This window comes from Balaenoptera borealis (assembly GCF_965194805.1).
Source record: "Balaenoptera borealis genome assembly, chromosome: 12".
Classification (NCBI taxonomy): Eukaryota; Metazoa; Chordata; class Mammalia; order Artiodactyla; family Balaenopteridae; genus Balaenoptera; species Balaenoptera borealis.
This window is the reverse complement of record NC_138869.1, coordinates 76,832,899-76,858,680: the sequence shown is the minus strand read 5'-3', so window position 1 is coordinate 76,858,680 and position 25,782 is coordinate 76,832,899. Positions and strand designations below refer to the sequence as shown.

Here is a 25,782-nt window from a genome sequence, read left to right as displayed (position 1 = left end):
CCCCACTTGCCGCAACTAGAGAAAGCCCGCGCGCAGCAACGAAGACCCAACACAGCCAAAAATAAATAAATAAATAAATTAATTAATTAATTTAAAAAAATCAAGGTCATGAAAGACAGCAAGATGAAGAAACTGTTTCCAGGACTTCCCTGGCGGTCCAGTGGTTAAGACTCCACGCTTCCACCGCAGGGGGCGCGGGTTCAATCCCTGGTTGAGGAAATAAGATCCTGCATGCCGCGCGGTGTGGCCAAAAATTAAAAAAAAGAAAGAAAGAAAGAAAAAACCTGTTTCTGATTTAAAGACATGACAACAGAATTAGGCAGTGATCCTGGGTTGGATCCTAGACCATAAAAACAAAACAAAATATAATGTATTCTCTCTTGCTGTAAGGGACATTATTGGGAAAATGGACTAAATCAGAATAAGGTCTGTAGATTAGATGATAATATTGTAATAATGCTGTTTTTCTTGGTTTTGATGACTGTACTGTGGTTATGTAGTGGAATGTCCCTGTTCTTAAGAGATACACACTGAAGTCTGAAGTATGTAGGAGTCAAGAGGCATCATGCCTGCAATTTACTCTCAAAACTATGTGTGTGTGTGTGTATGTGTGTGTGTGTGAAAGAGAGAGAGAAGGATAAAACAAATGGGGTAAAAAGTTAACATCTGGGGAATCTTGGGGAAGGGTATATGAGAATTCTTTACACTAGTCTTGAAACTTTAACTTTTCTATAAGCCTGACATTATTTCAAAACACAAAGACACACACACACCTTTGACACCAAAAGTAATACAATGGACAGCCTTGATCATAAATAATCTTTGTTTCCTTAGGATTCTAGGTGGAATTACTAAGTCAAAGGTATACAGTTTTAAAAATATTGATATACATGGTAGAGAGAAGTTTTTGAATTCTTCTAAATGTGGAGAAGAAAGGCAGGGAAAATGGAGGAGTAAGGAGGGTAGACCACCGGCGGGGGGTTGGTGGGGGAGTGGAATGGAGCTGGAACTACAGAACATGCTAAGAATGAGTGAGAACCAAAAGCCAGAGGAGTTCAAAGATCGGCAGATGGGGTGAAGGACCAAAGCTGATGACCCTTTGAAATGCTTTTCAGAAACATAATCCTTACATGGTTTTACAGATTGCCCACAGTCATTTACCGGCACAATGCTCTGGTAAGAGTAGGCTCAGGTACTTGGTCAAATCCATTGCCCTGGATCCCTCCCTCCATATGCATCCCTCTGTGCAGGCCAGTTACCCACTGCTGAGTCTCACTGGGTCCCTGAACCTTTCCAGTTGGCACCCAAGAAACAGCCGTGACTTCTCTACCCAGTCCATCCAAAACAAGCTTTCCTTTTAAATGCCTATAATACATTCCATCAAGTATATGTCTTAATATTGGCTCTTATTAAGTATTTGTCATTTGCCAGGGACTATGCTAAGTGCTTTATATAGATTATCTCATTTAATTCTCCCAATAATTCCATGGGATGGTAGTATTATTATGTCCACTTTACTGATGAAAAAACTTAACCTCTAGAGAGGTTAGTTAAGGTAAGACTTGCTCCATGTCATTAAGCTTAGATTCAAACCCCTGAGTCTCCACTCTAAACCACAACACTATCCTGGATAAAACATTTTAGTTAAGAAGAAAAAAGGCAATCAATCGTAAATTGAACATCTTAAGATAATAAATTGGGAGCCTAGGATGAAAATTATATTCTATCAGATACTCATTCCACTCTTCCATTCCATAATCATCCAAACATCTGTTTGATGTTATCATTTGTTTTTTAATATTACCTGACAGAAGAACTGTTGCTGGCTTCCTGCTCCAGGTGTGTTACTGAAGGTGCTAGTAGATTTGGAAGAAGGAACTGGAAGACGATGGGACACACTGACCGGTACTGGAGTCCTGTTTGGCTGGGTCAGCTGATCTCCCGTAAAGTTTGATCCTGATGCACCAGACTGAACCGCAGCCCCAAGACTAGGATGGGCAGTGCTGGATGAGCTGACAACAGGGAACCGACTAGGTCCTGACATGCTTGTCACCGAGGGCATGGTGGCGAAGCCAGGTCTTCCTTGGGAGACGCTGCTCTGCCCAGGGGACAGGTGCAAGACGGTTGGCGATGCCTGCTGCAAGGGCATCTGCCCACCAACGATCTGAGGAGAGGCATGATTGACTATTACTGGACTTCCAGAGGCGGCGAACGTCTGCCCAGACACTAACTGGACGGCGGTATTCTGGTTGTTCAGCATCTGTCCAGAATATGGTTGGTTGGTCCTGAGCATGTTGGAAGAGTTTCTGTTCAACATGACATGCTCTGAGGTCACTTGGCCAGAAATGAGCTGAGAGGGTTGAGTCTGAAGAAGTTGCCCATTTATGGTCTGGACGTGGTGTACCGAGTTGGAACTGACGGAAAGGCTTGTAGGTATGAGGAACTGACTCTGGGGTGTGTGAGGCTGGCCCATGGGAGAATGAATAACGATACTGCCCCCAGCGCTGCTCACGGCCTGCGAGGTGACTGGCTTCCTTGTGTTCTGTTGGTTTACAATGTTCACCGACATGTGCGGACCAACCACTGAGCCCTGGGGTGAGCTCGCAGAGGCGAACGAGATCCCTGGCTGAACATGGTGCTGCTGTATTCCCAAATTGTTCACATTGTATGTGTTTTGCTGACCCATCTGGATAGGCTTTGGCTGGATATTAATTGGGACTTTATTTGAATTTGGTGCAAGACCCCTTTGTATGATGATGTTATGCACAGGTAAAGATGTTTGGAAATTTGTGCTATTAAACGGAACGGTAACAGGCTGTGCTACTGGACTGGAACTGGAGTTCCCAAACAAGGAGTTGCCATTAGGAGTCTGTCTGTGAACCAGAAGCCCTCCACTCACATTTGATGGGGCTTGTTGCCCACTACCCTTTAGTATGATTTGAGATCCATCTAAGTTATTAATAGTCATCATGGAAGGTTGATTACCAAATGACCCAATTAACTGTATTTGACCAGAACCACTAATCTGACTGCTATTAGACAAATGCTGGCTGGGCACACTGATCCCCACGTGGTGCATAAAGCCATGGTGCACACCCACTGTATTGCTTGCAAACGATGTGCCAACAGGCACATGAGTCACCCCTATAGGCTGCAGCGTCTGACCTGAGTAATTAGAAATATTAGAAGCCTGAGTAAAGGATGCTGATGAAGAGGGATGAAGCTGAGCTTGTGCAAACTGTTGGCTTGAACCTATACTGGCGTCCAGATATGCCTCTTCTGCCAATGTCTGTTCAGTGATATTGGCCTCCTGCAAGGATTTCTGAAGAATGTCGAAAGGTTGGTCCTCACTGAGATCAGGAAGAGGAGAAGACTCAAGTTCATCTTCAAGAAACTGAAGGCTACTTGAAAGTGGCAGTCCATCACTGGGCCCTTCTCCAAGCTGGCTGCTTACAGCTTTGAGGGATGACTTAGGATCAGCATTCTAAAAAAATAAGCAGGATGTTACATGGCATATCTAACCTTGGAAAGAGATTCTTAAACAAAAAACTAATCTCACTTTTGAATATGAATAACGCATAACAGTCTGCTTTTCAGGCACAACTCTCCAAACTGCTCACCTTATTCTGATACTTGATTTCCTTAGTAATGATGTTTAATGTTGTTTTTGTAAGTATATGCATTCACTGCTCTGATAAATTATTTTATAGGAAACAGATCAATAATGCCAATATACTCATGACTACCTGGAGTTTAGCTTTATGTTTTAGATAGTGGCATGGTTTAATTTTTTCAGGATTGCTCCCAAGTCCAAAGCTTGAGTGGGACTCAGCCTAGGGTATGTGCGTATCCAGGACACAGCGGTGTCTAGTTTTTTGTACCACAGGAGTAGATGTGAGTTTTGAGAGTTCCGAGTGTGGTTCTACTAGAGGTCCAGAAGGTATCCCAGATCCAGCCTTGACTTTTAAGGTTTCTCGGAACTCCCCTAGTTCTAACCTGCCCCACTCCAGGCAAAATCGGCCTGGATAAAAACAAGCTTCCCATATGAAATGAGTGAATAGTTATTTGATTTCTTAGAAGTTATCAGCTTATTATGATGCTTTAAAAACCATTTCAATGTCCTATTCAAGAGTAAAAGTTGGTCAACATTTGTCAAGCGCGCACTTGTGCGTTTGTGTCTGTCCATAACGAGTCCTCAAAGACTGGGCATTCCAACTAGAGACAACAACACAGGCAAATGAAGGGAACTGAACACAGTCACTGATAAATAAGAGACACGCTGCTGGCCAGCAGTTTATCATGGGATATGTCAAAATTATAAAAGAAAAAAAAAATGGAATCAATAGTTATTTAACATAAGGTGAAGACAATGTGAATATCCTTAACACTACTGAACTGTACACTTAAAATGGTTAAGATGCTAAATTTGTTGTTATATATATTTTTAACACAATTAAAAATTTTAAAAAGATGAAGAAAAAAATTAAAAATAGATCAATCAAGTATAAACAGTCCAGGACTTCCCTGGTGGTGCAGTGGTTAAGAATCTGCCTGCCAATGCAGGGGACACAAGTTTGATCCCTGGTCTGGGAAGATCTCACATGCCGTGGAGCAACTAAGACCGTACGCCACAACTACTGAGCCCACGCGCTGCAACTACTGAAGCCCACACACCTAGAGCTCATGCTCCGCGAAAAGAGAAGCCACTGCAATGAGAAGCCCGCGCACCGCAACGAAGAGTAGCCCCCACTTGCCACAACTAGAGAAAACCCGTGCGCAGCAACGAAGACCCAACGCAGCCAAAAGTAATAAATAAATAAAAATTAAAAAAAAAAAAGAAAACAGTCCAGGGAATTCCTTGGGGGTCCAGTGGTTAGAACTTGGCGTTTTAGCTGCCAGGGCCTGGGTTCAATCCCTGGTTGGGGAACTAAGATCCATAAGCTGCATGGCGCAGCCAAAAAAAAAAAAAAAGAATGAATAGTCCAACTTTCAAAACTATAGAGATTCTCAGCCCTAGGCTAATAAGGTGTGTTGGGGGCTAGATGATGGGAAGACCCAGGTAGAAAAGCCAAGACTAGTTCACTTGACACCCAATCAACAGTTGAAACGAGACTAATGTGGCCTCAGTTAGGTGGACACCACCTTAGGACTTGAACAGTCATTTGAAAGGAAGTGGGAAAAAGCAAATGAAAGCAAGGAGGTTTGTTTGCTTTTGCAGAGAAATATCAAGGCAACAGTGGATTATCTCCTGAGTGGTGGTACACAGTTTAATGTTTTTACAATGCACAAATTAACAGACCATAGGTTTAAAATTCCATATTTTAAAAGCTTTTAAAATGTTTTACTGACATGATGCAACTCAGGTTTACAATAAATACACCCTGAATGAAGCAGCCTGAAGAGTTAGAATTAATACTTACGTGGAAGTGGGAGAGCTGGTAAGTAAAAATCATTAGTGTTGGGAAACAGGCTCAATATCTACTTTATGGGTTTAATGGCATCACATGTAGTTATTGCCCACTCAAAATGAATTTCAGAATTGCTACTGATTCATAAGGTTTACAGGAAATCAGTGTTGTGACTTTAAAGCCACCCCTAGCATGTGGAGGAGTCTTGCATGTTATGATCTGACATACTTTACACACACTCAAATACTTTAAAGAATTGTGCATTCCCAAGGACTTTCTGAATACTATTCCATTTTATGGATGAAGAAAATAAAGACCCTGATGATGACGATCAGTTGACATTAACTGAGCACTGTACCAACTGATTTCCATGGACTAGTCCATTCATCTTAACCACCCTATGAGGTAGATTTATCATTCTCCTGGATTCACAAATAAGGAAACTGAGTCTTAGAGATTTAGTGATAGATGCAAGGTTATAAAGCTAGTAAGTGGCAGAGCAAGGATTCAAACTTGGGTGGTCGGACTCTGGACTACCATCCATGGTAGAACAAAGCAGTTGAAAAGATTAAAGTAACATAGGCTTAAACACAGCAATCCAGATATAGTTTCCAGGCAGATTTCTTGTCTAGATGTTCCTAGAGCTTAAGAATCTGCGCCCTGGAACCTGGTGGCCTGGGTTCGATTCCTAGCTTGCGACTCCTGGCTGTGTAACACTGGGTAAATACCAACCTTTAGTTCTCTCATCTTTAAATATGGATAATAATAGAACCTACTTCACGGAATTATTGTAAGGGTTAACGAGGTTAATATATGTTAAGCTCTTAGTGCCAAGAACATACTGAACGCTCAATAGGTGTCAGCTACTATGATCTTTCTCCTTGTTTAAGATGAAAATGATTAGAAAGTAACCACAATACAGAATGATTTTTTTTAAAGCTTATGTAACAACATTCAAAAGACCCTAATATAAGTTTCTCAGGCTATAACGTTTCTGAGGCATTTTAGAAAGAAAGTTGAAAGCTTAGGAAAATGGCAAAGTAAAAATCTTAATAGACTAAGTTAAAAGTAGAAAATGTCAACAAAATTCAATAGATTTTCCTCTTGTGTCAATTACAAAAGACAAAGTAGGGATTCCCATCATGATACAAAGTCAATCAAAGCTTCAATTCACTAGGCATCAATGAGACAGAAACATCTGATCATTGCATTCAGTTTCCAATACTCACACTAGAGTTGGCGAAAATTGAATTTGAATTGGCTGCAGAATATCCTGCATTAGTCAAGTCCTCATTGCTCTGCAAAAGTACAAATTCAAAAAAGTGATCACTTTGACTCTAAAGAAGAAACAAAATGTATGCCTATGATGGTCTGAGTATTACTTACCGATTTATTACTAGGTCCATGTAGAAAATAGTTCAATGCCTGTGGGTCTCTAGAAAACAACAGCCAAAAAGAGAAAACAGCAAATAAATACATTACTTATATTTAGGGTTCATTTTTACAGGGGAAAAAGAAAATGATGTATTAGTTTGAGTAAAATCCTCTCCCTGTTTTAAAACTATTAGTAGTTTTTTTGTTGTTTTGTTTTGTTTCATTTTGATGTTCCATTTCCTATTATCACTCATTTCTGCCTCCTAGGATTTTTTATAAAATAAATTTAATAAAGGATTACCTAATTATGACCCCTATGTTAATCCATGTCACTTTGTCTCCCTACTATATCTATGATGATTATTTAATCTTTATTTAAAAAACCCACTTGGTTTTAATATGCTTATTAGGTTGTTTTAGTACAGTAAACCTCACACATTTGATTTACCCTTATTTTGGAATGAGCATCTTACCCAATAAGATCAAGGAGACACGAGTCATCATCATCATCCATGACAACTATAAAGAAAAGGAATAAGAAAGCACTGTTTCAGCAAAGCAGATTAAAGCCAGTAGCATCAATGCAACACAAAAATATACCTTATACTTTCCTAGACAAATAATTAATTCATGTGAGTTTTCCCTCTAATTGCTTATTATGAATATGATTTTTAAATTTTTGTGATCATTCAAGAGATGAAGTGTTCAATTTAAATTGTTTTTATTGAACACAAATCCTTAACTTACAAGTCAAAAAGCAATCTAGACAAATCAAGGATAGTTGGCAGCAACCACTCACACACAGATTCCTCAAAGGGGCGGTAAACCATGAACAGTAACTTCCTCAAAATGTACACAGTGAACAAGAGGAGAAATCGTATTTTTGTTTTAGAAAAAAATCTCGTGCATACAGAGGTCTTTGAATTTTGTGACTGGATATTTCCAAACCTGGTGAGCAATCTGGATTTCTAGCCATATTTTGGCCATCTTTAGGAAAACAGAAAAGTCAGTTGTCCCTACTTTTTGAGACAGAAGAGGCACCATCGCCCCAGACAGTACTGCGACAGGCTCTGCCCTGAAGGTCCCAAGTTCCTCCCTCTGCAGCAGTAACGCCAACTGTTCAGTTCCAAACAATCTGCATCCCAACACTGGAATCTTTAAAGTAGAAACCCTCAACCCCAAATTCACCCCAGCTCCAAGCCCAAATCTCCCTCTCTCCCCAGCCATCGATAGCATCCAGCTTAACCAGCGCAATCACTGTGCTCTGGCTGAAACAATAACAACTGTATAAATTCCAAGAGCAGTTCTCCCCCTTTCTTTCTCCTCCCTCCCCCGAGATCCAGGAAACTTACACTAGTGATCCGACACCTGGCAACACTGCTTCGCACCCATTTCGAGCCATGCGTGGAATAATTTACATCACGGAATGCCAAGGCCAAGAGTTCTGGAGCCGTTGGAAAGGGCAGTTGTGAACGGCAGTTGGACGGAGGAATGAAATCCTGAAGAGATGCCCAGAAGAGGGACACGCCCGAAGAAGGCAGAGGCAGAGTTTCTACTAAGCTTTTTTTCTCGGTTAAAACTGCCATCTCCTCTCCACTTCCCCTCAGCTTCCCATCCTATCGGTCACAAGGCCAAACAAATATAAAATGTACTCCTGCCACATGGAAGGAAACTTGCTCTCCTCAGGAAGGGTCTGGAAGGGGTAAGTATCCCCCCATGTGGGACCTTCCCGTTGATGGGAGAATTGGTTCAGCTGCTGAATGATCCGGACGATTACAATCCATTTGAGTGGATCATCAGTGGAGAGGAGAGATGATGGGTGAGACAGGAGGAAGTCAGAGTGGGGAAATCTTATCAAAAGGTGACATCTATGGCCAAAACTGTGAAAGGCACCGCAGGCTAAGTGAAATCTGCATCTAGCACTCAGATGTCCAGGTGCTCAGGGGCATGCTAGGACAACTCTACTAATACGACTTTTGAGGAGTGAAAAGGGACAGGAAAGAGAAACAGGAAAACTATCATTAAGTAGATATGTAGAAATCAGTGTGAAGATCTTCCCTTAAATCATGATATTTAATATGTAGAACTGCACTAGCTGTTGCTCATTACCGTATCCTGGGCTTGTCTCCCAGACATCACAATCACATGGACTAAATTAGCCAAATATGATGTATAATTAAGCCTATAAAGTGGATATTATTTCTTTACTTCAACATGACCATTTAAATGGAGCTCCACTGTATCCTTTGTAAATTTATTTTATTTAAGTGTCTAACAGTCTCTGGAACAAACTAATTAATAAAAACATACGTGAAAAATAGCTTACACCAAAGCAGAACGCTTTCATGCCTCTCCCAGCTTCCCTCATTACTTTACACCTGTACCCAGCTCCTCCAGTGGATGAGATGCCCAAGGGTTAACATGCACTGAGAGAGGAAGGCAGCACCAGTCACTCCTCCAAGGTGTCACTGCCACTGGGACTTTCAAGCACAGAGAACATTTGTTACCCCTAAGTTCAAAGTGACAAGCTACTCCTTGAGTAGCCCAAATAAAAGAACAATTTTATAATATTGGATGAAATTAAAAGCCATTGCACATCACCCCCAGCAAACCAAGCAGGCCGCTCAAACGCTTGACGAAACGCTCCTTGGGGACATCCGTCCTACTCAGGGGCATCAGTCCTAACAGACAGACCTCCTCCTCCAGGCCCCCTTGGGTAGAACTCTACGAGCCTTTATAGTCATGGGTACCCCGAGAATTCTACTTTTTAAAGGGCCGCACTCTTTTCTGACTATAAACGGTTTCAAATTAGAAGAGATGACTCTTATCCCTACATGCTCAGCTCTACATGGTGCCAAAACACAGTCATATTACAGCCCGAGCCAGTAGTCCTTTCCCAGGAGGACACACGGCCCACCAAAGCAAATCTACCAAAGTAAAACTGTAGAAATTGACTATGATTCTAAAGTGGGAAGACAACCTGAGGATCAGAAACTGACTCAAAAGTGAAGAGCTTAGTTTTTTTTGAAAACATTCTCCCATTACTTCTGGACTCCTGTTGAGGCTCTTTTCTCATTAAAGTAACAACCCTGGATTCACTAGATGGGCCTCTGGCCACAGGTGAAACCTATAAGGCTGTATGAAAGATAAGTCCCTCCTCTAAGGGGTTCAAAACTACTTCTTGGTTCAGCACACTTGAGCAAGACACATCCCCTAAGTAATAGCAGTTTACAGCAGTAGAATTTGTCAGGGAGAGAAGGGGATTGCAGTTCTTACAGAATCCTCATAGGCACCCCAAGAGATCAGAAATCACTGCCCCAGACACCTGACTACCACTCTCAAAAAGTTAAAGCTAATATTTAAAATTGCTCTTACTATTCTTAGTCAAGAGGCACTATGAAATTGACATTTCAAATCAGTGGGGGAAAGATGTTAGCCTTCTAGAGAAAAGAAGGTGGATCCATACCTCACATCTTACACAAAAATAAATTCCAGGTGGATCTAAGAGTTAAATGGGAGGGAGGAGGAGAGCTTAAAGTACTAGAATAACATACGGGAGAATTTTGTTTTTATAATCTTGGAATAGGGAAAGGCTAAGTACGTCACAAGACGCAGAAGTCATAAAAGAAGATTGCCAAATTTGATGACAAAACATTTTAAAATTCTGCATGATAAAAGAAAAAAAAACATGAATAAAGTCAAAGACTAAAAAACCCCCACAAAACATACGTCAGGAAAATACTTTCAATTCATATCACAAACAGCTTTTCTCCTTAATACATAACGAACTCCTATTTTTAAAAAGTCAGCTACTCTGCAGAAAATCAAAGGGTATGAAAAAAATCAGTTCATAAAAAAAGGAAAGACAAGTAGCTCCTAAACATGTAAAAGTAATCACCCTCACTTAGAATAAGAGAAATGAAATTAAAGTTACAATGAGATACTATTATTTGTCAGATTGGCAAAGATAAAAAAGTTTGGTTAAGGACTATGCTAGTCAGGAAATGGGAAATAGGGACTTTTATACCTTGGTAGTGAGAGTGTAAACTCATGTAACCTCTGGAGAGGGCAATTTAGCAGTCGCTTTCAAAGTTTTAAGTGCACAAATCATTTCACCTAGCAAATATTTCCAGGTACTCGTCCCGCAGATATTCTTGCACACGTGTGAAATGATATGTGTATAAGAATATCCAGTGCAGCATGATTGGTTTTAGCAAAAGACTGTAAAAACCTCGATGTCAGGGGTATGGGATTTCTTCTTAAGGTGATGGAAATGTTGTGTAATTAAACCACTGAATTGTACACTTTAAAGGGTGCATTTTATGGTATTTAAATTCTATTTAAAGCATTTTAAAAAACTCTATGTCCATAATGAAAGAGGTGTGTACCTTTCTTGTTCCTTTGATCATATATCTTTCTAAGTCAGTCTGTATACCTTTCTTGTTCCTTTGATCATATATCTTTCTAAGTCAGTCTGTATAAATATGCCTCACTTTTCTTTGTATTTCTGAATTTTATTTTTTTATTTTTTATGCTGAAGGTTCTTATTAGTTATCTGTTTTATACATATTAGTGTATACATGTCAATCCCAATCTCCCAATTCAGCACACCACCACCCTACACCCCTGCCACTTTCCCCCCTTGGTGTCCATACGTTTGTTCTCTACACCTGTGTCTCTATTTCTGCCCTGCAAACCAGTTCATCTGTACCATTTTTCTAGGTTCCACATATATGCATTAATATACGATATTTGTTTTTCTTTCTGACTTACTTCACTCTGTATGACAGTCTCTAGATCCATCCACGTCTCAACAAATGACTCAATTTCATTCCTTTTTATGGTTGAGTAATATTCCATTGTATATATGTACCACTTCTTCTTTATCCATTCATCTGTCAATGGGCATTTAGGTTGCTTCCATGACCTGGCTATTGTAAATAGTGCTGCAATGAACACTGGGGTGCATGTGTCCTTTTGAATTATGGTTTTCTCTGGGTATATGCTCAGTAGTGGGATTGCTGGATCATATGGTAATTCTATTTTTAGTTTTTTAAGGAACCTCCATACTGTTCTCCACAGTGGCTATGTCAATTTACATTCCCACCAACAGTGCAAGAGGGTTCCCTTTTCTCCACACCCTCTCCAACATTTGTTGTTTGTAGATTTTCTGATGATGCCCATTCTAACTGGTGTGAAGTGATACTTCATTGTAGTTTTTTTTTTAAAAATATTTATTTATTTATTTTTGGCTGTGTTGGGTCTTTGTTTCTGTGTGAGGGCTTTCTCTAGTTGCGGCAAGTGGGGGCTAGTCTTCATCGCGGTGCACGGGCCTCTCACTATCGCGGCCTCTCTTGTTGCGGAGAACAGGCTCCAGACGCGCAGGCTCAGTTATTGTGGCTCACGGGCCTAGTTGCTCCGTGGCATGTGGGATCTTCCCGGACCAGGGCTCGAACCCGTGTCCCCTGCATTGGCAGGAAGATTCTCAACCACTGCGCCACCAGGGAAGCCCCTTCATTGTAGTTTTGATTTGCATTTCTCTAATAATTAGTGATGTTGAGCAGCTTTTCATGTGCTTTTTGGCCATCTGTATGTCTTCTTTGGAGAAATGTCTATTTAGTTCTTCTGCCCATTTTTGGATTGGGTTGTTTGTTTCTTTAATATTGAGCTGCATGAGCTGTTTATACATTTTGGAGATTAATCCTTTGTCCGTTGATTCGTTTGCAAATATTTTCTCCCATTCTGAGGGTTGTCTTTTTGTCTTGTTTATGGTTTCCTTTGCTGTGCAAAAGCTTTGAAGTTTCATTAGGTCCCATTTGTTTATTTTTGTTTTTATTTCCATTACTCTAGGAGGTGGATCAAAAAAGATCTTGCTGTGATTTATGTCAAAGAGTGTTCTTCCTATGTTTTCCTCTAAGAGTTTTATAGTGTCCGGTCTTACATTTAGGTCTCGAATCCATTCTGAGTTTATTTTTGTGTGTGGTGTTAGGGAGTGTTCTAATTTCATTCTTTTACATGTAGCTATCCAGTTTTCCCAGCACCACTTATTGAAGAGACTGTCTTTTCTCCATTGTATATCCTTGCCTCCTTTGTCATAGATTAGTTGACCATAGGTGTGTGGGTTTATCTCTGGGCTTTCCATCTCGTTCCATTGATCTATGTTTCTGTTTTTGTGTCAGTACCATATTGTCTTGATTACTGTAGCTTTGTAGTATAGTCTGAAGTCAGGGAGTCTGATTCCTCCAGCTCCGTTGTTTTCCCTCAAGACTGCTTTGGCTATTCGGGGTCTTTTGTGTCTCCATACAAATTTTAAGATTTTTTGTTCTAGTGCCGTAAAACATGCCATTGGTAGTTTGATAGGGATTGCATTGAATCTGTAGATTGCTTTGGGTAGTATAGTCATTTTCATAATATTGATTCTTTCAATCCAAGAACATGGTATATCTCTCCATCTGTTGGTATCATCTTTAATTTCTTTCATCAGTGTCTTACAGCTTTCTGCATACAGGTCTTTTGTTTCCCTAGGTAGGTTTATTCCTAGGTATTTTATTCTTTTTGTTGCAATGGTAAATGGGAGTGTTTCCTTAATTTCTCTTTCAGATTTTTCATCATTAGTGTATAGGAATGCAGGAGATTTCTGTGCATTAATTTTGTATCCTGCAACTTTACCAAATTCATTGATTAGCTCTAGTAGTTTTCTGGTGGCATTTTTAGGATTCTCTATGTATAGTATCATGTCATCTGCAAACAGTGAGTTTTACTTGTTCTTTTCCAATTTGTATTCCTTTTATTTCTTTTTCTTCTCTGATTGCCGTGGCTAGGGCTTCCAAAACTATGTTGAATAATAGCGGTGAGAGTGGACATCCTTGTCTCGTTCCTGATCTTAGAGGAAATGCTTTCAGTTTTTCACCATTGAGAATGATGTTTGCTGTGGGTTTGTCGTATATGGCCTTTATTATGTTGAGGTAGGTTCCCTCTATGCCCACTTTCTGGAGAGTTTTTATCATAAATGGGTGTTGAATTTTGTCAAAAGCTTTTTCTGCATCTATTGAGATGATCATATGGTTTTTATTCTTTAGTTTGTTAATATGGAGTATCACATTAATTGATTTGCGTATATTGAAGAATCCTTGCATCCCTGGGATAAATCCCACTTGATCACGGTGTATGATCCTTTTAATGTGTTGTTGGATTCTGTTTGCTAGTATTTTGTTGAGGATTTTTGCATCTATATTCATCAGTGATATTGGTCTGTAATTTTCTTTTTTTTTGTAGTATCTTTTTCTGGTTTTGGTATCAGGGTGATGGTGGCCTCATAGAATGAGTTTGGGAGTGTTCCTTCCTCTGCAATTTTTGGGAAGAGTTTGAGAAGGATGGGTGTTAGCACTTCTATAAATGTTTGATAGAATTCACCTGTGAAGCCATCTGGTCCTGGACTTTTGTTTGTTGGAAGATTTTTAATCACAGTTTCAATTTCATTACTTGTGATTGGTCTGTTCATATTTTCTATTTCTTCCTGGTTCAGTCTTGGAAGGTTATACCTTTCTAAGAATTTGTCCATTTCTTCCAGGTTGTCCATTTTATTGGCATAGAGTTGCTTGTAGTAGTCTCTTAGGATGCTTTGTATTTCTACGGTGTCTGTTGTAACTTCTCCTTTTTCATTTCTAATTTTATTGATTTGAGTCCTCTCCCTCTTTTTCTTGATGAGTCTGGCTAATGGTTTATCAATTTTGTTTATCTTCTCAAAGAACCAGCTTTTAGTTTTATTGATCTTTGCTATCGTTTTCTTTGTTTCTATTTCATTTATTTCTGCTCTGATCTTTATGATTTCTTTCCTTCTACTAACTTTGGGTTTTGTTTGTTCTTCTTTCTCTAGTTTGTTTAGGTGTAAGGTTAGATTGTTTATTTGAGATTTTTCTTGTTTCTTGAGGTAGGCTTGTATAGCTATAAACTTCCCTCTTAGAACTGCTTTTGCTGCATCCCATAGGTTTTGGATTGTCATGTTTTCATTGTCATTTGTCTCTAGGTATTTTTTGATTTCCTCTTTGATTTCTTCAGTGATCTCTTGGTTATTTAGTAACGTATTGTTTAGCCTCCATGTGTTTGTGTTTTTTACATTTTCTTCCCTGTAATTCATTTCTAATCTCATAGCGTTGTGGTCAGAAAAGATGCTTGATATGATTTCAATTTTCTTAAATTTACTGAGGCTTGATTTGTGACCCAAGATGTGATCTATCCTGGAGAATGTTCCGTGCGCACTTGAGAAGAAAGTGTAATCTGCTGTTTTTGGATGGAATGTCCTATAAATATCAATTAAATCTAACTGGTCTATTGTGTCATTTAAAGCTTGTGTTTCCTTATTAATTTTCTGTCTGGATGATCTGTCCATTGGTGTAAGTGAGGTATTAAATTCCCCCGCTATTATTGTGTTACTGTCAATTTCCTCTTTTATAGTTGTTAGCAGTTGCCTTATGTATTGAGGTGCTCCTATGTTGGGTGCGTATATATTTATAATTGTTATATCTTCTTCTTGGACTGATCCCTTGATCATTATGTAGTGTCCTTCCTTGTCTCTTGTAACATTCTTTATTTTAAAGTCTATTTTATCTGATATGAGTATTGCTACTCCAGCTTTCTTTTGATTTCCATTTGCATTGAATATCTCTTTCCATCCCCTCACTTTCAGTCTGTATGTGTCCCTAGGTCTGAAGTGGGTCTCTTATAGACAGCATATATATGGGTCTTGTTTTTGTATCCATTCAGCAAGCCTGTGTCTTTTGGTTGGAGCATTTAATCCATTCACGTTTAAGGTAATTATTGATATATATGTTCCTATGACCATTTTCTTCATTGTTATGGGTTTGTGTTTGTAGGTTCTTTTCTTCTCTTGTGTTTCCCACTTAGAGAAGTTACTTTAGCATTTGTTGTAGAGCTGGTTTGGTGGTGCTGAATTCTCTCAGCTTTTGCTTGTCTGTAAAGCTTTTAATTTCTCCATCAAATCTGAATGAGATCCTTGCCAGGCAGAGTAATCTTGGTTGTAAGTTCTTCCCTTTCATCGCTTTAAATATATCGTGCCACTCCCTTCTGGCTTGTAGAGTTTCTGCTGAGAAATCAGCTGTTAACCTTATGGGAGTTCCCTTGTATGTTATTTGTCATTTTTCCCTTGCTGCTTTCAATAATTTTTCTTTGTCTTCAATTTTTGTCAGTTTGATTACTATGTGTCTCAGCATGTTTCTCCTTGGGTTTATCCTGCCTGGGACTCTCTGCACTTCCTGGACTTGGGTGGCTATTTCCTTTCCCATGTTAGGGAAGTCTTCGACTATAATCTCTTCAAATATTTTCTTGGGTCCTTTCTCTCTCTCTTCTCCTTCTGGGACCCCTATAATGCAAATGTTGTTGTGTTTAATGTTGTCCCAGAGGTCTCTTAGGCTGTCTTCATTTCTTTTCATTCTTTTTTCTTTATTCTGTTCTGTGGCAGTGAATTCCACCATTCTGTCTTCCACGTCACCTATCCGTTGTTCTGCCTCAGTTATTCTGCTATTGATTCCTTCTAGTGTATTTTTCATTTCAGTTATTGTATTGTTCATCTCTGTTTGTTTGTTCTTTAATTCTTCTAGGTGTTTGTTCTTTAATTCTTCTAGGTCTTTGTTAAACATTTATTGCACCTTCTCGATCTTTGCCTCCATTCTTTTTCTGAGGTCCTGCATCATCTTCACTGTCATTATTCTGAATTCTTTTTCTGGAAGGTTGCCTACCTCCACTTCACTTAGTTGTTTTTCTAGGGTTTTATCTTTTTCCTTCATCTGGTACATAGTCCTCTGCCTTTTCATTTTGTCTATCTTTCTGTGAACGTGGTTTTCGTTCCACAGGCTGCAGAATTGTCTGTCTCATTATTTTTAATGGCTGTGTAATAGTCCAGTGTGGATGAATCATGATTTATGCTCCCAAGTGCTGGGTGGAGGGAGAATATATACATGTGTTTGTAAATATTCAGACCCTGAAATGAGGCACAAATAACCAGCAACACCAGCTGCTTCTGTGAGGGAATCTGGGTGGCTGGAAACACAGAGGAAGGTATACACTTCACTTGTATGTCCTTTTGTACCTCTTGAATGTTATGCCACATGCATGTAAGGCCTATTTTTAAAAATAAATACAATTAATATGGGAATTTCCTGGCAGTCCAGTGGTTAGGATTCTGGGTTTTCACTGCCTGGGGCCTGGGGTTTGATTCCTGGTTGGGGAACTAAGGTCCTGCAAGCTACACGGTGCCCCTGACACCAAATACAATTAATAAAACAAAGAGGATGGGGGAGACCCATGAAACACAAGAATCTCAAGTCAGTCTCACTCTAGGTAAGCATACCAGAGATCAAATACCTGGAAAATTTTCAAGCAGCCTAGTGGCCTCAGGAATAACCTACATCAGCTATCTGTAAGAAATATCTTCCAGACGGTTTGATTTTCATTAAGATCACAGAAAGATTTTAAAGACCTCTAAGACAGAGATAAAAAGGAAGATGACAGGCTATTTAAAAATTTTTCATACAGTGGGAAAAGTCTCAGCTCTCATATCAAGAAATGTAGTGGTTTCAAGAACAGCTATTTCAGGAAAGCTAGCTAAGCAAATCAATTCTACCGATTTAAGATATTATAACCTAGCAGCAGTAGAAGAAAACTTTTAAAGTCATAACACAGGATTTCAAATACTTCACAAAATGAAATTTGGTATGTGACTGCTATAACAAATGATTCTCTTCTCTTCCTTATATGCCTCTCTGTTCTTTTTCTTCTTCCAAAAACATTACATAGTGAAAATGACTAGGAAGCTAAAACTTTAAAAGATCACCAAGAGTCAATATAATAGGCTATCTTACCAACATACAAAAAATTACTGACATTTGCTTTATTTGCATTAATTTGGTATAGCATCAGTATATGCCATAATTTCCCAATCATTTACAAACAAATTTACCTCTAAAAGGTGCTGAGGTTAGCAGAGGGATCACTGGGAAACTTTATTTAAGCAATCATGAGCTATGGAATGGTTGCAGTGTTCTCATGTGATCTGTGCCTGAGCTACTGAAGGTATAATGAGCTGTAGTCACTTTTATTTTTACCCACATATTTACCAGTTCCAGTGCTGTTCATTCCTTTGAGTAAATCCAATTTTCATCTGGTATCATTTTCCCCCTTCTGAAGGATTTCTTTTTTTAAAAAAATTTATTTATTTAATTTATTTATTTTTGGCTGGGTTGGGTCTTCGTTGCTGTGTGCAGGCTTTCTCTAGTTGCGGCAAGCGGGGGCTACCCTTCGTTGTGGTGCGCAGGCTTCTCACTGCGGTAGCTTCTCTTTGCTGCAGAGCACAGGTTCTAGGCATGCAGGCTTCAGTAGTTGTGGCACGCGGGCTCAGTAGTTGTGGCTCGCAGGCTCTAGAGCACAGGTTCAGTAGTTGTGGTGCATGGGTTTAGCTGCTCCACGGCATGTGGGATCTTCCCAGACCAGGGCTCAAACCCGTGTCCCCTGCATTGGCAGGCGGATTCTTAACCACTGTACCACGAGGGAAGCCCCTGGAGGATTTGTTTTAATATTTTTGTAGTACAGATCTGGTGATGAATTCTTTCAGTTTTCCTATGTCTTTAAAAAAAGTGTTTATTCTGCCTTCATTTTTGAAATGTATTTCACTGGACATATAGTTCTAGATTGAGTTTTTTTCTTCTCTTTTGGATCTTTAAAGATATTGCTACACTGTTTCTTGCTTGCATTGTTTCCAAATAGAATTCTGCTGTCATTCTTACTTTTGTCCTTTTGTACATGATAGGTCTCCCCTCCCCACCCCACCCCCACTCCAATGCTTTAAAGATTTTTCTCTTTATCACTGGTTTTAAGCAATCTGATTCTGATATGCCTTGGCATCATTTTCTTCATGCTTCTTGTGCTTGGGGTTCATTAAACTTCTAGGATCTGTAGGTTTATAGTTTTCCTCCAATTTAGAACAATTTCAGCCATTCCTTCAGATATTTTGTGTCCCTACCCCTCCTTCAGGGACTCCAATTACCTACGATTATGCTGCCTGAAGTGGTTCCACAGCTCACTGGTGCTCTTTTTAAAAAAATTTTTTAAGTGTCCTTTTATCTCTCTGGCTTTCATTTAGGATAGTTTCTATTGCTATGTCTTCAAGCACACTAATTTTTTCTTCTGCAGTGTCTAATCTGCTTGTTAATCCCATCCAATGTATTTTTTATTTTCAAACATTATAGTTTCATTTCTAGAAGTTGGGGTTTTTAATATCTTCCATTTCTTTATTTAATATGATCAATCTTTCCTCTACCTTCTTGAAATTATGCAGAATAGTGACAGCTTTTTAATGTCCTTCTCTACTAATTCTATCATTTATATAATTTCTGGGTCTTTTTCTACGGATTGATTTTTTTCCTCTCATAGTGGGTGGTATTTTTCTCTTTCTTTGTATGCCTGGTACTTTTTTATTGGATTCCGGACATTGCTAATTTTACATTATTGAGTACTGGATATTTTTGTATTCCTATAGATATTTTTGAACTTTGTCTAGGACACAATTAAGTTACTTGTAAATGGTTTGATTCTCTTGAGGTCTGCTTTTAAGCTTTGTCAGTCTTTAGTCTAGGGCTAATTTTGCCCTATAGTGAGGCAATACCCTTCTGAGTAGTTCACTTGATGTCCCATGAATTACAAGGATTTTTGCAGTCTTGCAGGTGGGAACACAAACTCTTCTCTGCCCTGTGTGAGCTCCAAGTGTTATTTCCTCTAATCCTTTTGGTTGATTCTTTCCCAGGACTTGGGTAGTTTCCCCACACACATGTACCGATCAGGTACCAGCTGAAGACTCAAGGGAGACTCTCTGCAGCTCTCCAGGGTTTTATCTCCATGTAGCTCTCTCCTCTGGTGCTCTGCCCAATGAGTTTTAGCCATTTTTACCCCCCAGCTGCATCAGCTCAACTCAGGAAGATTACCAGACTCCATCTGGGATCCCCTTCCCTGCGCTATGGCCTGAAAACTCCACAGACAGAAGCTGGGGCAGTTACAGGGCTTACCTTATCTGTTTTCTATTTCTCATGAATCCCTGTCCTGTGCTGCCTGATATTCAATGTCTAAAAACCATTGTTTAATATATTTTATCTAATTTTTAACTGTTTTATGCAGGAAGGTCAATCCAGTCCCTGTTATTGCATCTTGGTCCTATAGCGATTTTTAAGGTTTTGGAAGAAATCACTTTAGGAGGTAAGAACAGCTTATATGAGTTCATTAGCATAAATTATAGAATCAGAACATCCTCAAAGGAGGAAAGGAGAAAGGGAGGACAGTAAATTGTAGTTTTATCCCCTGCCTCCTTCTGTTTTCTACCCTGAAGAATAGCTTAGGGAATGGGGAAAGCCGCTTCTTTAATTACTACCTTTAATGAACTTGTTCAGTGGGTGAAAAGAATAAGCACTTAACCAACATTTAGCACCCACTATGTGCCAGGTCCTCTGTTAAGGAGTGGGAATATCACATGAGTATGACATAAAATGCAATAATAAATGTAAATACCCTTAACATTTTTGTAGCACTGTAAAAGCAAGGCCAAGAAGTAAATTATTATGTTTAAGCAAACAATATTCTGATAAGTGTCATGATCAAAAAGTTACACCATAAAACAGTCACTTACCCAGGGCAAGTAACTGTTTATGTCACGTAGGATATAAAGTATTCTCATCTTATTCCTTTTACTATATTGTCATTGTTATGGACTGTTAAATTTTATTTTTCTTATTTTTTGGCTGCACCGTGCAGCACACAGAATCTTAGTTCCCCAGCCAGGGATCGAACTTGTGCCCCCTGCAGTGCAAGCACAGAGTCTTAACCACTGGGCCCCCAGGGAAGTCCCTGGACTGTTAAATTTTGTAATTGCAAGGCTGTGTCAAACTTCCTGGCACAGTTCCTGATTGTAAGGAACTCCCTTTCTTTTGGAAGAGAGATGCAACAATTCATCACAACACAAGGTAAGAAGTGCTAGGGTTTTTGGTGGGGGTTCCCAAGCTTTTTCAGGTGAAGTCACTGGTCATTTTTTTTTGTGAAATAATATGACATTTTACTAGGAGAAAACACTACTATATTTTCACAATTATGCCCATTTGTAATAAAAAGAAGCTGTCAAACTCAACACGATGGGCTCTGAGTTTTTCCTTCGTTATTCAACCAAGACCTTCATTCTTTTTGTAACTAGCTAGAGCATACTAACAGCAAGGAAGAAAGGTGGATAAAACTAAGAAACATTATTAGGAGAAAAACTTAGGAATCAAAAAAAAAAAATTCCAGGCCTTAAAGCTGCTTTAATTCCAACTTGGAATGAGGTGGAATAGAAATAAACCTAATATATTAAGCAATCCAGCTGGCTAAACAATGCACTATAACATGGGGGGAAAGAGTGACCAACCTTGGGGGGTCAGGGAGAAGTCTGGCAAGGCTTTACAGGGGCTGGGGACACGTACAGGTCGGGGCAGGGGGGACACTGAATTTGGAAAGGGCTTGTTCTGGATACTGACATTGACTAGGCTTGTGATTACTGACAAATTCCAATCTCTCAGGGCCTGTTTTCTCATCTTTAAATGAAATTAACAGCCACATCAGTGATTTAAAAACTTTGATCCCTGGGGACCTAGGATTCTCCGAGGGGTCCAGGAGCTGTCTTGGAGGCCTAAAGGTTGGTGGTAGAGGCACTGTAATGCTCCACTTCTCCCCTTTAACTCAGTGATAGAACTCTTAACTGGGAGAAAAAAGTTTGAAAATCATTTAACTTATCCAACTCCAGAACACAGTGATTTGTTGTGTGTTGCAAAGGAATGACTTTTAATGGTGGTCAAACTGAAAATGGAAACACAAGGATCCACAGAAAGCAAGACATTCATGATTATTTTAGCAAGCAAGAGAATAGTGATAAATATTGTTTGATAAATATATCAAACTTCTTTAAGATAAATTCCAACATAGTGATAATGATCTTAAGTTTACTGACTATAGAACCATTAATCATACACAGATCGGTATTTCTCAAACTGGGATCTGCAGAAGTAATCTTGGGTGGTCTGAGTTCTCAAGTTGGAGAAACATCAACAGATTTTAAAACCAGCCAGAAATACACATGCTGAAAGTTTTCAGGGCTGATAAAATTTCTGCTTAACATGTTTGCTAAAAGCCTCTCAAAATCTTGAGATCTAATGGGAATCTACTGACAGAAGACCTGTGTATGCATTGTCTGACTGATGCAAAGATGGTCCTGGGGAAAACATTTCCAGGTGTCTCTTTAACCTCCTTTAATCTCAACTGCCAATGCTGTGCCAGGCTGGGTAGAGTAGGTCTAAACAAAGGATGACATCAAAAGAGACTGTGGGTTGGGTCTCAAAAGTCTTTGAGGTGGTTCAAGAGATACCAAACTCTGCAAGTAACAAAGCCCTGCAGCATGGGAGGATGCTCTTAACTGCCTACTCTCTCCCATTGCACAGCTAGTGGTGGTGAAGAACTCTGGGTATTAAGTTATGGCTCAAGTATAGTGGACTAAAAGACTGACTTCAAATCTAAATGTTACTAACAGACTACCTTCTAGAAGCTTACAGTAAAAAACATATTACAGTGCTACCATCAAAAGCAGGAATCTTGGGCTTCCCTGGTGGCGCAGTGGTTGAGAATTTGCCTGCCAATGCAGGGGACACGGGTTCGAGCCCTGGTCTGGGAAGATCCCACATGCCGCGGAGCAACTGGGCCCGTGAGCCACAATTACTGAGCCTCCGCGTCTGGAGCCTGTGCTCTGCAACAAGAGAGGCCACGATAGTGAGAGGCCCGCGCACCGCGATGAAGAGTGGCCCCCGCTTGCCACAACTAGAGAAAGCCCTCGCACAGAAACGAAGACCCAACACAGCCATAAATAAAAACAAACAAACAAAAAAGCAGGAATCTTGTCACATTCATCTTCATATCCCCAGCAAATAGCACATGAACAGGTATAATAAATACTGAATAAATATCCAGGGTTTAGATGTAGGGCAGCTGTGGAGAAAGAGCCACCTGAGTGCTGGGCAAGAGCCTACCAGAGTTCTTTGGGGCTAGAGGAATCTTGAAACCATGGATCACCTATATATGTTTTGAGACATGCTTTAGATGTTTTTTTCTGGAAGCCCTGCAACTACCTGAAAAATTGAATGTATTGTTGAAAAGACATATGGCCAATGGTGGCAGAGTCTACACAGAACCATGCTTCGTGGTGTTCTGGGAAAAACCTTTCGGCTTGTTGGTTATACTATTCAGTCTGGCTGTATAACTTGTTATGTTTTTGAATACTTCGGTGGTGTTGTCATATGTCCTGAACCATCAATAGAGCCTAAAATTCAAAATTCAGATATCGTCTTTGCAGAAAATTTTAGTCGACATTTTTATGGTATCCAAAGAGGTGACATTGTGATTGCAAAAAGCCCGAGTGATCCAAAATCAAATATTTGTAAAAGAGTAACTGGTTTGGAAGGAGACAAAATTCTTATCAATAGTCCATCAGGTTTATTTAAAAGCCACAGTTATGTGCCAACGGGTCATGTTTGGTTAGAAGGTGATAATCTATAGAATTCTACAGATCCCAGGTACTGTGGACCTGTTCCATATGGACTAATAAGAGGACGTATCTTCTTTAAGATTTGGACTCAATGATTTTGGATTTCTACATGACAGTCCTAATGGCCACAGATTTTCTGATGATTGGCAAGCATTTATTCTTTTGATTTGATTATTGTCTTCTGTTCAAGTCAATTTATTATTGTCACTAAAACCATATACTTGCTAATAAACTATTTGCTATTCAAAATAAATAAATAAATAAATAAATAAATAAATGTGGGGCAGCTGCATTTTATACAAATATTGTGTTCCCAAAGGCCTTGCCTTTAAAACTCACATATTTCTAGTTTAATCCTGAAAAAGAAATTTATAATTTCCCAAAGTCCATCAGCATTGAAAATTTGCAATTACATTCTGTTAAAAAAATTTTTAAGGTATAACAATGAAACTTGGGTTATATTTTTAAAAATAACTCATATCTTTTAGAGATCCCATATTGAAATAGGTATGAATGAAGTAATACGATGTCTGGGATTTGCTTCAAAATAATATGGACTGGGGAATTCCCTGGTGGGCCAGTGTTAGGACTCCACGCTTTCACTGCCAAGGGCACGGGTTCGATCCCTGGTTGGGGAACTAAGATTCTGCAAGCTGCATGACACGGCAAATAAATAAATTAAATTAAATATAATAATAAAATTAAAATATAATAATATAATAATATAAAATAAAATATAATAAAATAAAATATATAATAATATAATAATATAATTATAATATAATAAAAATTATATAATAATATAATAAAATATAATAATAATATAATAATATGGACTGGACTTAGTTATTAAAAACATGGAAATCTGTCTCCCCTGCCCCCTCCAGAGATTCTGATTCACCAGGAATCTGGGGTTACTATGGGGTTTTCGCCCTGACCCCCTGAGGTTGGTCACTCTTTCCCCCCCCCCCAATGTTACAGCACACACTTGGGCACATTTCAGGCAAACTGGGGAAACTGCCCCCAACTGCAGGCAGATGGGACCTGCAAACAAGGGCCTCTGGTCAGCTCAGAGACCCAAATCTAGGCTGCCAACTTTCCAAACTCAGGGGAAGGGTAGCTTCTTGGTAATCTGACTAAAGGAAATGCTGTAGGCGAAACCTTATTTGAGGATTCATCACTCTCAACCACCTTCAGTACCAGTCCGTTTCCACTACTTCCCCTCAAATAATTTATTTCTCCCTTCCCCTCTTTACTGTATTTACTCATATTTACATTAGGATGTCAGCTCCACCAGGGCAGAGCTTTGTCTGTTCACCGATGAACCTCAGAATAGTGCCTGGCACGTCACAGGAGCTCAATGAACATGCCCGCCAGTTTTATTGAGATATAATTGACAAATAAGATTGTGTAAGCTTAAGGTGTACAATCTGATGATTTGATATATATCTATATTGTGAAATGATTACGACAAACACATCCATCACCTCATATAGTTAATTTTTTTTTTTTTGGTGTAGTGAGTACATTTAAAATCTACTCTCTCAAGAAATTCCGGGTATACAATATAGTATTGGTAACTATAGTCACCATGTTATACATTAGATCCCCAGAAGATATTCATCTTATAACTGAAAGTTTGTACCCCTTGACCAACATCTCCCCATTTCCCCCACCCCCCGGTCCCTGGCAACCACCAATCTACTCTGCTTCTACAAGTTCAACTTTTTTAGATTCCACATATAAATGAGATCATACAGTATTTGTTTATCTTTGTCCAACTTATTTCACTTAGCTTATGTTTCATCCATTTAGTCACAAATAGCAGGATTTCCTTCTTTTTTATGGTTGAATACTATTCCACTGTATGTATGTGTATATCCAACTATCTATATATTTCTATTTATATATAAAAATTTCTTTATCCATTCATCCAACAACAGACATTTAGGTTGTTTCCATATCTTGGCTATTGTGAATAATGCTGCAATGAATATGAGGGTGCAGATATCTCTTCAAGATAGTGATTTCATTTCCTTCAAATATACATATAGAAGTGGGGTTACTGGATCATATGGTAGCTCTATTTTTAATTTTTTGAGGACCCTCCGTACTGTTTTCCATAGTGGTTGCATCAATTTACATTCCAACCAACAGTGCACAAGGGTTCCCTTTTGTCCATATCCTTGCCAACACTTGTCATCTCTTGTCTTTTTGATGATAGCCATTCTAACAGGTGCGAGGTGGTATCTCACTGTGGTCAATGAACATTTTTTGAAATGAATTTATCACCCTTTCCAATATGTTGGTCACACGATGGCAAGACCTGCAACAGGATCAGGCATACCAGGGAAAGTGTGCTTATTCCCTTTTTCTTGAAAC

General features: G+C 39.2%; 1 protein-coding gene and 1 pseudogene across 8 annotated transcripts in view; one reads left to right on the top strand and one right to left on the bottom strand.

Moving 5' to 3' along the window:
- BICRAL (BICRA like chromatin remodeling complex associated protein) overlaps positions 1-25,782 on the bottom strand; it is a 105,889-nt gene that overhangs the window by 25,984 nt on the left and 54,123 nt on the right. For 6 of the 7 annotated variants that reach the window (XM_082345962.1, XM_082345958.1, XM_082345959.1 and 3 more), the window contains 4 exons: positions 7,256-7,301; positions 6,795-6,843; positions 6,638-6,706; positions 1,805-3,484 (listed from right to left, as the gene is read on the bottom strand). In XM_082345962.1, coding sequence (XP_082202088.1) covers positions 1,805-3,484; positions 6,638-6,706; positions 6,795-6,843; positions 7,256-7,296 — 1,839 coding nt within the window. In that variant the 5' untranslated portion in view covers positions 7,297-7,301. Of the gene's footprint in view, positions 1-1,804; positions 3,485-6,637; positions 6,707-6,794; positions 6,844-7,255; positions 7,302-8,134; positions 11,979-25,782 lie in introns of those variants that run through there. The other variant, XM_082345963.1, reaches the window with a different exon arrangement.
- Positions 22,463-25,780, top strand: LOC309607454 (mitochondrial inner membrane protease subunit 1 pseudogene; annotated as a pseudogene). Its single transcript has one exon. The product of its transcript is annotated as a mitochondrial inner membrane protease subunit 1 pseudogene (transcript).